Source organism: Myodes glareolus, chromosome 5 (genome assembly GCF_982192425.1).
Source record: "Myodes glareolus chromosome 5, mMyoGla1.1, whole genome shotgun sequence".
Classification (NCBI taxonomy): Eukaryota; Metazoa; Chordata; class Mammalia; order Rodentia; family Cricetidae; genus Myodes; species Myodes glareolus.
The window spans coordinates 104938812-104952943 of NC_142030.1; the positions used below are offsets into that span (position 1 = coordinate 104938812).

Genomic DNA, 14132 nt, shown 5'->3' on the forward strand with positions numbered 1-14132 from the left:
ACATGGTGGGGAGCATGGGGGCTCACAGGCAGACATGGTGCTGGAGAGGTAGCTGAGAGTTCTACATTCCAATCTACAGGCAGCAGGAGAAGAGAGACTGGGCCTGGTTTGGACTTTTGAAACCTCAAAACCCACTCCCAGTGACACACTTCCTCCAGTAAGGCCACACCCACTTCAACAAGGAAACACCTCCTAGTCCTTCTAAAGTAGTGTCATTCCCTGGTGACCAAGCATTCAGACGTGAGACCATGGAGGCCCTTTTTACTGAAGTCATCACATCTTGTTGACAACATGTTTGGTTAGGAGTTGGTAGACTCAGTTCTCACAGGACCCTTGAATTAGTCCAGAAGACCAAAGGCTTACAGGCGGGCCTTGGTCCACACAGAACAATAGTTCTTTATCATCTGTGGGTTGGGTTTTAGTTTTCTCATTACCCTTCTAGTTGTTAAGTACAAGTCCCAGTGAACCATCAGAGAAAGTTTATTCTTACTTTCATTTTTCCTAGAGCTCTGTTTATTTTTGTGATTTCCTATCCTGACTTCCCTTAGAAACTGAATCCCCACTTCCCTGGACTAGAGGCTTCTATACTCCAAGACAACCAACCACTTTGCCACGTCTTGTCGGGTTGATACAAATCCCTGACTGTGTGGTCACCTGAGCACTGGTGGAATTGTGGATGAGCTCCACATTCCCTTCATGTTCAGAGCATATCTCATCCCCTTGAGCGCAGTACCCAGGGCATCCCCATGCCAAGCACATACTTTGTCACTCCTCGTAAGTCTTCTTCCTTGTTCTGTGCGTGGAGTAGCCCGAGACTGCCGAGCTCTACTGGGCCCTTACCCACATTGCTGGGGAATTTTACATTCTGAGATGGTACTGATCCAAGGAACATCGCTCACTGAGAACCTGGGGGCCGCTACAACAAAGCTATGGAACATGGTCTCCCAAAGGGAAGGGGATCTGAGTACTCCAGATGGATTCAAAATATAGGATATCCCCAAATTGTAAAGGAATATTCCTGCAGTCATACAAAGAGAAACACAGAAGTAACTCAGCAAGGCTGTTACAAAAGGGTGCTTAGCCCCCAAACCAAGCAAGCACACCAGGTGAGAAGTTTGCTGTGGCACCCAGTGGTGGGAGCTCTGCCTTACAGTCTAACATGATGGGCTAATCCCTACTTGGTGCAAAGGGAAGGGGTGTGATAGAGTCAAGTCTCGGGTCTGGCATCCAGAGATTGTCTAAACAGGAATGGATCCAGAGTTTCACAAGATGGAATGCTGGCCCTTGGAGTACTACTCACCTCAGAAAGAAAAGAGTTTTTCTCGTGGTAAGAGTGGGTACAAATAGTAGCTAGATTTTTGTTTGGTTTTGGTTTTGCTCATTTGTTCTGTGTCTCAAGACGTTTGTCAGCCAAGTAGTTTTAGTTCAAAACAAGAAAATATTAATTTATCAGTGCAAGCTGAAACATTTGTGGTGTCAGCATCATGCTAAGTTCAGTCAATAACTTAAAACTTACCAAAGTCAAAAATAGGAATTAAGTAAATGGGTCAGTAAATGGATTTAGTAAAGACCAGCATTGAGTTAGTGACTTTTAGCTCTGAGCATTAAGATCCCTGGAGAGTTTAAGAAATGTCCAGTACCTAGAACAGTGGTTCTCAACCTGTGGGTCATGACCTCTTTGGGGAGCAAATGACCCTTTCATATATCCTACATATTAGATATTCCTATTACCATTCATAACAATAGGAAAATTACAGTTAGGAAGTAGCAGCAAAAATAATTTTATGGCTGAGGATCACCACAGCATGAGGAGCTGTGTTAAAGGGTCAGCCCGCAGCATTGAGAACCACTATAGAGAGTCTGGTAAAAAGTATTCTTGACCAGTGAGACGGTTCAGTGGGTAAAAGTGCTTGCTAAGTAAGCCTGGCGGCCTGAGTTTCATCTGCAGACCCCGTGGTGGCTAGAAAGAATGAAAAGGATGCAAACAGCCTCTCAGAGCTGTCCTCCTACCTACACACACACATGCACATTCCAGAACTAGAGATTTTAAAAGATTAGTAGGACAAGTCTGGGAATTCAGAATTCCTTGAAGGCCCTAGACATGGTTCTAATGTGCCAGCACAAGAAGCCCCTAATGTGTTGACAGGCATTTTCAGAAGGTCCAGAAGGTCCCTTCGACCCAACAACCTTTTTTTTTTTCTTTGTCTTTCTGTCAGGGACAAGTTTTCTCTTTTAGCCTTGGCTGGCCTGGAACTCACATTTTAGTGGCTGGCCTTGAGCTCAGATCCGCCTGCCTCTGCCTCCCAAGTGCTGGGGTTAAAGATATGTGCCACCACTGCCCAGCTTATTCCACTCTTAATGAAGAAGGCCAGAACTTCAGTGTACACCCTCCTGTACTGTCAGAGCCAGGCAGACTAATGAGACAGATTGTTTTTTTTTTCTTCCAGCATTAAATGATGACACAGAGAAGCTTAAACAGCTCGAAATGGAACAGAATATCTTGCCATCTCCTCGACCTCCCATTGACATTAATGTCAACAGCCAGGTACTGGGATCTTCTCTGTGTCTACTTGTTATTCAGCACCGTCATACTTCCCAGAAAGACTCGCTTTCCAGGACACTTGTCTTCATTTGCTGTATGACACTATCTGCCGTAAAGGCTATGACCAAAAGCAGCTGGAGAGGGGCAGGTTAGATTCATCTTACAGCTTACTGTCCTCCATGAAGGGAAGTGAGAGCAGGAACCCAAGGTGTGAAGTAAAGCAAAAGCCATAGCAGAATGCTGCTTACTGGCTTACTGTCCATGACTTGCTTAGTGAGCTGTCTTTTACAACCCATGACCCTACCCTGGTGTAGCACCGCCCGCAGTGGGCCGGGCTCAACCACTTCAGTCATTAACCAGCTGCTCAGTTTGCCAACAGGCCAATCTGATGAGGCGGTTTCTCGGGTGAGATACCCTGTTTTGGTGGGACGTCTGTCTGTTGAGCTCTGATAGACCTGTGTTCCCATTTTAGAAGGTGAAATGTGTGGCTGTGTAGACGGGAAGGAGGCAAGTTGTGTGACAACATTAAGAATTTTAGTGAGGCCCTGCTGTGGTGGTGCACGCCTTTAATCCCAGCACTCAGGAGGCAGAGGCAGGCAGGTCTCTGTGAGTTTGAGGCCAGCGTGGTCTATAAGAACTGGTTCCAGGACAGGCTCCAAAGCTACACAGAGAGACATCCTATCTCAATAAATAAATAAATATAAATAAATAAATCTTGCTGCACAGAGAAACACACACACACACTTATGAAATAAAAATAAATGCAGAAAAAAATAATTGTAAGGTCAGAAGCAGGCATAGCTCAGTGAGTTCAACACTATCTTAAAAATAAGTAAAATTTAAGGTTTTTCATGATGTTTGTTTGTTTGTTTGTTTTTGAAACAGAATTTCTCTTTTTCGCCCTGAATGTCTTGTAACTCATTCTGCAGACGAGTCTAGCCTCAAACTCAGATCTGCCTGCCTCGCCTCCTAAGTCCTTGGACTGTCCAACTCATGGTGGTTTTTTAAAGACACACTGAGGGGCTAGAGAGATAGTCAGTGGTCAAGAGCACTAGGTTTGATTCCCGGCACCCACGTGGAGGCTCACCTGTATAGTTCACAGTCCTCTGTCACTGGAGCCTCAGGGTATCTGATGCCCTCTTCTGACTGCTATGGGCACTGCACTTACCATGCACATACAGTCACATTCGTTCACATAACTGAAAAACTAAATAAGCACAGAGAAAAAGCATTACTGGGCTGACTGAAAGTCATAGGTTAAGTGGTTTGTATATTTTCTCGAGTATCTCGAGCAAGAGATGCCTGAGGTGTATAATTTCCTGCTTGTCTGAATATAAACGTTTAACATTCCTGTTTCCACATAACTGTGGCCTATCAAGAGTGATTTTATTTTTTTAATATTCAGGAAGAAGTGGTAAAGTTGACTGAGAAATGTCTTAATAATGCCATTGAGAGCCCAGGAATGAATGCAGTAAGGGTTCCTCCTGACTTCAAGAGCAATATTTTGAAGGCTCAAGTAGAAGCAGTGCATAAGGTAAGCTTTCTCCACTAGCTATGGTCCTGATGTGTGCTGGCTAGTTTTATGTCATCTTTACACAAGTTATAGTGATCAGAAAGCAGAAATTGAGAAAATGCCTCTAAAAGATTGGGTTGTAGGCAGGCCTGTTGGGCATTTTCTTAATTAGTGATTGGTGGGTGCTGTCACCCCTGAGCTGGTAGTCCTATAAGAAGGCAGACTGAGCAAGCCATGAAGAACAAGCCAGGAAGCAGCATTCCTCCATGGCCGCTGCATCAGCTCCTGCCTCTGGATTTTTGCCCTGCTTGAGTTTCTCTCCTGACTTCCTCCAGTGATGAGCATCCATGTGGAAGTGTAAGCCAAATAAACCATTTCCTTCCCAAGTTGCTTTGGTCATGGTGTTTCATCGCAGCAATAGTGACTCTTAGCTAGGACATGATGCCAAACAAACACAAAACATACATAACAGTTTAGATGATAAATGTAAAATATGAAAGTCTAGGCTTTAGAATCTCGTTTCTATTCTGTCCCCTTCCGATTTTGTGTTTTGGGGCAAATTAGTTTATTTTTCACGCTTTGTTTTCTCTTTTAAATAAGATGATAATGCCTTCCTTAAGATTCTTTGTAAGAATGAAATAAAGTAATAAATGCAAAGTACAAAGAAACATAACAAACACTAAAAAGTATGGCCCCGTTGGGCATGGTAGCACACGTCTTTAATCCCAGAACTCAAGAAGCAGATACAGGTGTATCTCTTGACTCCCATGCCAAGCAAGGTTATACCATGTCTCAAAAAATAAATAAATAAATAAATAAACAAACAAATAAGCCCTGATAGAGTGGTCACTGTAACAGCTGATGCGATTAACATATAATCTGAATTTTTTTAATGTTCTTAGAAAAGGGCCAAGGAACTGGTTTGTCCCCTGTGAGGCTGATTTCCTGACCTGGGACTTCCTAGCCTTTAGCAGAGTGGTATGAATGCTTATTTGCATGCTCTCTGGCTCATGGCATCTTACAGCAGTCTAAATGGACCAAGACAACATGATCTTCCATTTCAATTGTTTGCTTCTGATTGAATAAAATGAGAAATAATTTTTTAATACCTTTAAAATACAAAGATCTTATTTTATAGTGACAACCACTTTATAAGGAAAATTCTAGGAGCAGATGCTTTCATGGTAAATATCTACCCAATACTTTATTTTCTATTTGTATATTTTGAGAAATGATCTCTCTATTGTGTTGCTCTGGTTGTCCTGGAACTCACTGTGTAGACAAGGCTGGCCTTAAATTCACAGAGTTCTGTCTGCCTCCCAAATGCTATGGTTAAAGATGTGCACCACCATGCCTGGCTCTACACTATATTTTAAAAAGAAGCAATAACAATTCTGTACAGACCCTTTCAGAAAATAAGACAGGAAGAAGAATTTCCTGATTTACACTATTAGTGTCTTTCTCATACCAAAACTAGGGGAAAGTATTGTAAGAAAAAGATTCCAGACCAGTACTCCTCAAATGGGGACAGGCAAGTTATTGAACGTGTAATCAAAATCTGATGGACAGTGTATAAATACAGTTATACTTCATGATCACACAAAGTGTGTGTCGGGAGAAAATTTGGTTTACTATGCAAAACCCTTAAGTTTACATATTTACAAATATGTACAGTTAGGCCAGGGGTGGTGACACATGCCTTTAATCCCAGCTCTTGGGAGCAGAAGCATGTGGATCTCTGATTTTATAGGGGCTACCCCATGACCTTTAAATCCACTTTACAAACTGAATGACTCTTACACGTTACCCAGTTTGGCTGCCAGCATAGGAGACAGCCTTAGCCCACTCTGAACCACAGTTCTGTGTTCTGACCCTGAAGAAATACTTCTCAGAAGATTTCACCTCAGCGATGCTGGTCTCTTCTTAATCACAGTGTATTTCTCAGTCTCAGTAATGTTGGGTAAAAACTTCTGGATTTCTTACTTAAAATATTCCTCACAGGGCTGGAGAGATGGCTCAGTGGTTAAGAGCACAGGCTGCTCTTCCAGAGGTCCTGAGTTCAATTTCCAGCAACCACATAATGTCTCACAACCATCTGAAATAAGATCTGGCGCCCTCTTCTGGCGCACGGGCATACATGGAGGCAGAATGTATACATAATAAAAATAAATAAATCTTAAAAAAAATATTCCTCACATTTAAGAAACCAAATACATAGCTGTCCATATTATTTTTGTCATGTAAATTTGAAAAATGCTGGTGTTGAATCTTTGTGAATTTTGTTTGTATTGGGTAAAAAATCTGTAATGTCTTGAGTAGTTAATGGCTGTGTGGTAAGAAAATGTGCCAAGCATATTCAACATTATTATTACTGTTATTATCATTAACTATTGACCTGGTTGTTGGATAGAATTGTATTAGGTGTGGTACTGGTAAGATATAATTACCTCTTATTTGAACTGAAGCAAGTTAATTTTTCTGTTTTTACAGGAAAGAAAGATAAATTTGTTACTTGAGTTTCTTTTCAAAGATTCAGTGTTTGTTATTATTTTATTTTCTTAGGCTTCAAGAGAAGATAGTTTAACTCAAAAGAATGCCAGCATTCAGGATGCTGCCACAAACAGGTACAATCCTGGCGAAAGTGAATTAAGTTGATTTTCTTAATTTTTTTTCCTGCTACCTCTTCTTTGTATATCATATTTATTTGAAAGACAGCTTGGATTCACTCTTTACCATCCAACAGAGAGAGCTAGTGTCTAGTTTTAGATTGTCTGAAGATATTTTTAGTCATTCTGCATTCTCAATTCTCTTTAAGGATTCCAACTATGGAACAAAATCTCATGTTTAATTGGTGTGGCTGTGATTCCTGAGTGCTGTTTCCTTACCACACACTCCTGCATTGGAGGTATCACTTGGAGAAAGATGTCTAGGTCTAGATGTCCTCCCCTTGTTGACTCCATTTGGATTTCTTTCATATGTGAATATATTTTAGGAAGCTTCTTGTCAGAAACCAGCTTCATAAGAGAACTACTTACCAGGGTAGGGGCATGGGGATTAGAAAAATAAGCAAAGAAAATGAAGACGCAAGTGAAAATAGCAAACAGAAGCATAGGGTAGTATCGGGAGGAGTTCCGGTGAATACTGAAAATTCACCCACGTTTAATTTCCATTTGCTTAAATACCCTGACCCCTAAAGAGTAAGATTTAAAAAAAAAAAAAAACTGCGTTAACATGATACAAGGAATGAACAGACTAATTGAAAGGTTGCGGACTACATTCTTAGTTAAACATTCTGTTGCTAAAACAAAACAAGTAACACTCACACCCTAGACCAAAACATTCTGTAGGCAAAACCACTCTGGGTGGAATCCATTGTTATCTCCATAAGGGAATAGAAACTAAGTTGAATCCTTAGAGTTTTGTTTGAGGTAAAAACATATCTACTTCTTAATACCTGAAATATCAGGTCTGGTTATTAGCCACACCTGTTGTCTGAACTGTTGACAACTTTGAAAGAACAGAAGTTCCAATTCTCTGACCATTAGTCAAGGTAGAATGGACCCATCCATACCTATGGGCCCTGTCGGCTCCTACTGTAGTAGGTTTCTTAGTTGTCCTTCCCCATATCCTACCTTTATCCCTCTTTTCCATTTAATACCCCACACACCAAGTTCCCCCACATGTCTTCATAACAATGTATTCTATTTACCTTTCCTGAGATTCTCTCCTCCCCTGTCCCCCAGTCCCTTCCTAGGTACCTCACCTCTATGTTTATACAGATCATAGCGTACATATCAGAGGCTTAAAAACCAGCATCCATGAAGCTGGAAAGAAGGCTCAGTGATTAAGAGCAGTGACTGTTCTTCCAGGGGACCAGGTTCAATTTTTAACACTCACATGGCAGCTCACAACTCTCTGTAACTCCCTTTCACAGACATGTGCAAGCAAAACACCAATGCACATAAAATAAAAATAAATAAATCATTAAAAAAACAGCATCCCCATATGTAAGAGAAAACATACAATATTTGTATAATTCATTTAGGGTGGTTTTTTTCCTAACTCCATCCATTTGCCTGTGAAATCCATAATTTTGTAGCAGGTAAATAATATTCCATTGTATAAATATACCACATTTTCATTATCTACTCATCAGTTGATAGACTGTTTGCAATTTCTGGCTGTTATGAATAGAGCAGCAATGAACGTGGTTGAGCAAGTGTCTCTGTAGTAGGTTGTAGTGTTCTTTGATATATGCCCAAGAGTGATATAGGTGGATGTTGAGGTAGATGTATTCCAAGCTTCCTGAGGAACCAACACACTGATTTCCATAGTGACTGTATGAATTTGTACTCCCACCAGTAATGAACAGGTGCTGCCCTTCCTCCACATCCTCCTCATCATCAGCTGGCATTTGTTTTATTGACCTTGGCCATTCTGACCCGTGTAAGATGAAATCTCAAAGTAGTTTTGATTTGCATTTCCCTGTTGACTAAGGATGTTGAACATTCTGTTAAGTGTTTCTCAACCCTTGCGTTTTATCTTTTTGAGAACTCTGCTTAGTTCTATACCTCATTTTTTAATTGGGTCATTTGTTTTTTTGATGTCCAGTTGTGTGGGGGTTTTTTTGTTCTTTATGTATTTTAGACAGTAACCCTCTAACAGATGTATAATTGGTGGAAATCTTTTCCCATTGTGTAGCCTACCACTTTGTCCAAATGGCGATGTCTTCTTTGCCATGGTGAGGCTTTCAGGTTCCTGGGGTCCATTTACTAATTGTTGGTCTTAGGCCTGGGATACTGGTGTCTTGTTCAGAAAGTCTTTTTCTGTGTCAGTGAGCTCAAGACTATTCCCCACATTCTCTTCTGTCAGATTCAGGGCATCTTTTGTTGAGGTCCTTGATCCACTTGGAGGTGAGTTCTCTGCAGGGTGATGAATCTGCATCTATTTGCGTTCTTCCACATGTAGCCATCCAGTTTGTCAGCACCATTTGTTGAAGATGCTGTTTTTTTCCAGTGTGTTTTTCTGGCTTCTTTATCAAAAACCAGGTGTCCATAGTTGTGCGGACTTAGTCTGGGTCTTCATTTTGATTTCATTGATCAATGTTTCTGTTTTTAAGCCAATATCATGCTGTTTTTATTACTATAGCTCTGTAGTCCATCTTAAAATCTAGGATGGTGATACCTTCATTAGCTCTTTCATTAATCAGGGTTGTTTTAGCTTTTTTAGAGTATTTCCATATGAAGTTGAAAATGAGGTTTGAAAAGTTCTGTGGAGAATTGTGTTGGAATTTTAATGGGAATTGCATTGAATCTATAGATTGCTTTTGATAGGATGACCATTTTCACTATATGAATCCTACCAATTCATGAGCATGGGAAATCTTACATCTTCTAATGTCCTCTTCAATTTTCTCAATATCTTGAAGTTTTGTTTTGTTTTGTTTATGAATATAGTGTTCTGTCTACATACATGTCTGCATTCCAGAAGAGGGCATCAGATCTCATTATAGATGGTTGTAAGCCTCCATGTGGTTGCTGAGAATTGAACTCGGGACCTCTGGAAGAACAATCAGTGCTCTCATACTTGGAGCCATCCCTCCAGCCCTTAAAGTTTTTATTATACAAGTCTTTCACTTGCCTTTTTGGATGTGTGTGTATGTGTGTGTGTGTGTGTGTGTGTGTGTGTGTGTGTTGTCTTACTGCTCTAGCTAAGAATTCAAGTACTATATTGAATAGGTATGGAGAGAGTGAACAACCTTGTCTTATTCTTCTTGATTTTAATGGAAATGCTTTGAGTTTCTCTCCGTTTATGTTGGCTGTGGGCTTGCTGTAAATTGCTTTTATATATTTAAATATGTTCCTTGTATCCCTAGTCTCCTAGTTTCCTTGGTGCCTGTTGTAATGTCCCCTTTCATCTCTAATTTTATTAATTTGGATCTTTTCTGTGTATCTTCGGCTTATTGGGCTAAGGGTTGGTTAAGTCTCACTGATTTTATCGAAGAACCAACTCGTTTTATTATTCTTTGTAAATTTTTTGGCTGTTTGTTTTGTATTTCACTGATTTCAGCCCTGGGTTTGATTATTTCTTGCCCACTGTGTCAACTCTTTGGGGATGTTATTTGTTCTTTTTGTTCTAGAACTTTCAGGTATGCCACTAAGTTATTATATAAGATCTCACCAATTTTTGTATGTAGCCACTTAATGCTGTGAACTTGCCTTAAAACTCCCTTTATTGTGTCCGATTGGTTTGGATATGTTGTGTTTTCATTTTCATTCCATTCTAAAAGTTGATTTCTGTCTTAAACCGTTTTTCATTCGATCACGAGTTCCATTTCCATGAGTTTGTATACTTCCTGTTGTTTGTTGTTGATACCCAGCTGTAACCTGTGGTTGTCAGATAGGATGCAAGCGGTTTCAGTTTTCTTCTACTTGTTAAGACTTGCTTTTTGTCCAAGTATGTGGTCAGTTCTGGAGAAAGGTCTATGACCAGTTGAGAAAAAGGTGTTTGGGTGAAATGTTCTGTAAATATCTGCAAGGTCCATTTGAATTGCGTTGTTATTTAACTCCAGCATTTCTCTGTTTAGGCTTTTGTCTGTTTGACCTGTCTATTGATAAGAGTGGAGAATTGAAGTCACCCACTGTCACTGTCTGGGTGTCAATGTGTAGTAGTGTTTCTTTTATGAACTTGGGTGTCGCAGTGTTTGGTGTACCAATGTTTAGAGTAGCAATATCCTCTTGGTGAATTTTTCCTTTGATAGCTATGTAGTGTCCTTCTCTATCTCTTCTGGTTGGTTTTAGTATGAAGTCTATTTTGTCAGATACTAAAATGACTACACCGACTTGCTTCTTAGGCCATTTGCTTGGAATGCCTTTTTTCATCCTTTTACCTTGAAGTACTATCTATAATTGATGGTATGTGTATTTCTTTGATCCTTTTTTCTAACCCAATCTGTTAGTGTCATTTTACTTGGTAATTGAGACTATTAATGTTGAGAGTTATAAATGAGCAGTGTTTGTTGATTTCTGTTATTTTGTTCATGGTGTGGATTTCCCCCTTATTTTGATGTACTATTTTGGGATTATTTATTCCTTGTGTCTTCTTGGGTGAGGTTAACCTCTTCAGACTTAATGTTTACTTCTAGTGCCTTCCATAGAGCTTGATTTTTAGCTAGATATTGCTTAAATTTGCTCTTATTGTGGAATGTTTTTCTTTCCCAATCACTCACAATTGATAGTTTTGCTGGATATTATAGTATGAACTAACATATGTGGTCTCCTAGAATTTGTAGAATGTTCATCTAGCCCTCTGGCTTTCAAATTCTCCATTGAGACATCAGGTGTTATTCTAATGGGTCTGCCTTTATATGTTACTTGGTCTTTTTCCCAGCAGCTTTTTATATACTTTCTTTTTGTTCTATGTGTTTAATATTCCGGCAATTGTGTACTGAAAGACCCCTAGTACGGGGAGACTCTCACTCAAGTCTCGGGATAACACGACCCCCTAATAACTCACGAGAGACCGTCCTTGCTGCAATCACACAAGGTTTATTCGACAAGACAGGAACCAGTGCACTGGGGCCAAGACTCATAACCCATGCAGGGGAGGAGTTTGACCCCGAGTAACTGGGTGAAGGGGTTTTTAGGGGAAGAAACCACAGCCCAGTAACCCGAAAGGGTTGGGGAGGGCGTCATAGAAAAGTCCAAAAATCCAGTGATGATCACAAGAGGGCAACTCCCTGCTTCTCAAGATTATTCTCAAGATTATAATCAGCTAGTTCCTGAAACAGAGTATTCCAAAAATATCAATGATAATCACAAGGGGGAAACTCCCTGTTTCTCAAGATTATTCTCAAGATTACAATCTAACTTTATCTTCAGCTAGTTCCTGAAACAGAGTCACTGAACTGGCTGATCCTAGATTTCTGATTCTTCTCTCCCTGCTTAGATTTTTGGCTCTATTTTTTCCTGCTAGGGGGATCTGGATTTATACAGGTCTTTCAGTACCATTGAAATTTCCTTCCTGGCCTTGTTTATTTGGTGTTCTTTATATTTCATATACCTTGATAGGCACTTTCTTCTTTAGGTTGGGGACATTTTCTTCTATGATTTTGTTGGAAATATTCACTGTGACTTAGACCTGGGTTTCTTCTCCTCCTCCCTCCCCCCCCCCCCCCCGCGCTATCCCTCTTATTTGTAGATTTTCATAGTGTCCCAGATTTCCTGGATGTTTTATGCCTGGGTTTTGTTTTTGTTTTTAACTTTTTCTTTTATTGAGTTATCCATTTCTTCTACCTTGCTTTCAACACCTGAGATTCTCCTTTCCATGTCTCATACTTCGTTAGTAAGCCTTGTCTCTGAAGTTTTTGTTTGCCATCCTAAATTTTTCATTTCCAACTTGTTTTCAGGTTGGTATTTTTTTTTAGTGATTCTATTTTTACTTTCATGTCTTGAACTGTTTTCTTCATTTTGTTACTCTATTTCTTTGTGTTTTCATGGACTTAAAAGATTTATTCACATTTTCTTTAAGGTCCGTGAACATAGTCATACTTATTATTATAAAGTCCTTGTCTGTGCTTGAGCTATATTGCATTTTTCAGGGGGTACTGTAGTAAAGTCACTAGGTTTTTGTGGAGGCTTATTGTCTTGGCTGTTCATGTTTGTTTTGCATTGAGGTCTAGGCATCTGAATTATGATGATTGTGATGTTCATAGTTTTGATATTTGGTCTTGTCTTTGGGTAGGTGATCCTTTCTTTGTTTGCTGTTGCCCTCTGTGGTACCTCTGAGTTCCCTGGTAGAAAGTTCTGCCTGTCAGTGATTGGTGGAGAGAAATAGAGATGAACTAGGAGAAATGGCTGAGAGAGGCTGTGGGAGGTAGGGGTGTTGCTAGACCCTAATGTCTTCCTTGGGGGAGGGGGTGAGAAGGCACACTGTTAATGTCTCAAACATCGGGAGGCAGGTAGAGGCGTAGGGAGGCAGGTAGAAGGCGTAGAGTAGAGTCATTTATTTAACAATGGGGTATATACTCTCCCAGCACCCAGGCATTCTAATCTGTTGACATCGTGTAATTGCCCCTCATTGGCTAGGCACGATCAGGACCTCTGAGAGCTCCAGATTGGCTCCTCTCAGCCTGGTAGGCCTTAATTTCCTATATCTCCACCCTTTTATTTGTTACATGGGTGTTCAGTGGGAGCCAGAGTTCTTTGCTCAGGCCTTGTTGACCCCACCTGAGGAGGGCTCAGCAACTGGACTGTGCCTGTCTTAAGTTGGCCTGCCTAACAAACTCTTGCCTGTCATTCATTGACTGTCAGCCCTCAAAGAGCATTCATTCCTGGAAACCTGCCAGGGTTGGGGGACTAGGCAGTAGCTTTTGAATTACAGATAACCTGGCATTCATAACCTCCTGCAGAGGACTGCGAAAAGGATGCCTAAGAGCCAGGAACACCTGAAGAGTCACCTTAGTTGCTGTCTACTGATGTCGGATCTGCTACAGGAGATATTTAAAAAGAATAAGGATTAACAATACCACCCTGTTAATTAATGCATATGTGAACATCCAGGAGGGATCACATAGCCTTTTTATATTATACTAAACCTTTTCAAAAAATGAATAGTCAAAGGCTATAACTTCTTGCCTAAATAAATCATCTTGTTGGGGGCGGGCGGGAGCAATGAGAGCAAGAACGGGGAGTGTGTACATTACCCATCCTGGTTATTCTCTGTGATGGAAGCAGGCTGATCCATGGTCAGGTGCTCATCTCTTACCAGGACCCATATTGGCGTCATGGCAGTCTGAGGAAAAACACAAGCCTATTCTCTCCCAAGGGTTAGCAGGGGGACTGGCAGCTGCTGTTGGAGGGACATAGGATCTCTCCATCTCACCAGGGGCAAGGGTGTGTTCCTTCGCAGAGATGTCAAATGCTTGTAAGCTGGGCTGAGCCTTTTGCCATCAAAACTGAGAAAGTTCACGTAGAGAAGGACCTCTGTAAGGCCAGATGAGGATCTCTCCTGGCCTCTGGTGAGATAGTCCTTAAGAGCTCTTTAAGCTCACTGATGCTTCTGCGAGCCTTACTAAAT

General features: G+C 40.8%; 1 protein-coding gene across 5 annotated transcripts in view; it reads left to right on the forward strand.

Moving 5' to 3' along the window:
- Window positions 1–14132, forward strand: part of Epb41l5 (erythrocyte membrane protein band 4.1 like 5) — a 119736-nt gene that overhangs the window by 77211 nt on the left and 28393 nt on the right. For all 5 annotated transcript variants that reach the window (XM_048443812.3, XM_087906598.1, XM_085688360.2 and 2 more), the window contains exons 18-20: window positions 2448–2545; window positions 3948–4076; window positions 6618–6679. In XM_048443812.3, the coding sequence (XP_048299769.2) occupies window positions 2448–2545; window positions 3948–4076; window positions 6618–6679 (289 nt within the window). The remainder of the gene's footprint in view (window positions 1–2447; window positions 2546–3947; window positions 4077–6617; window positions 6680–14132) is intronic.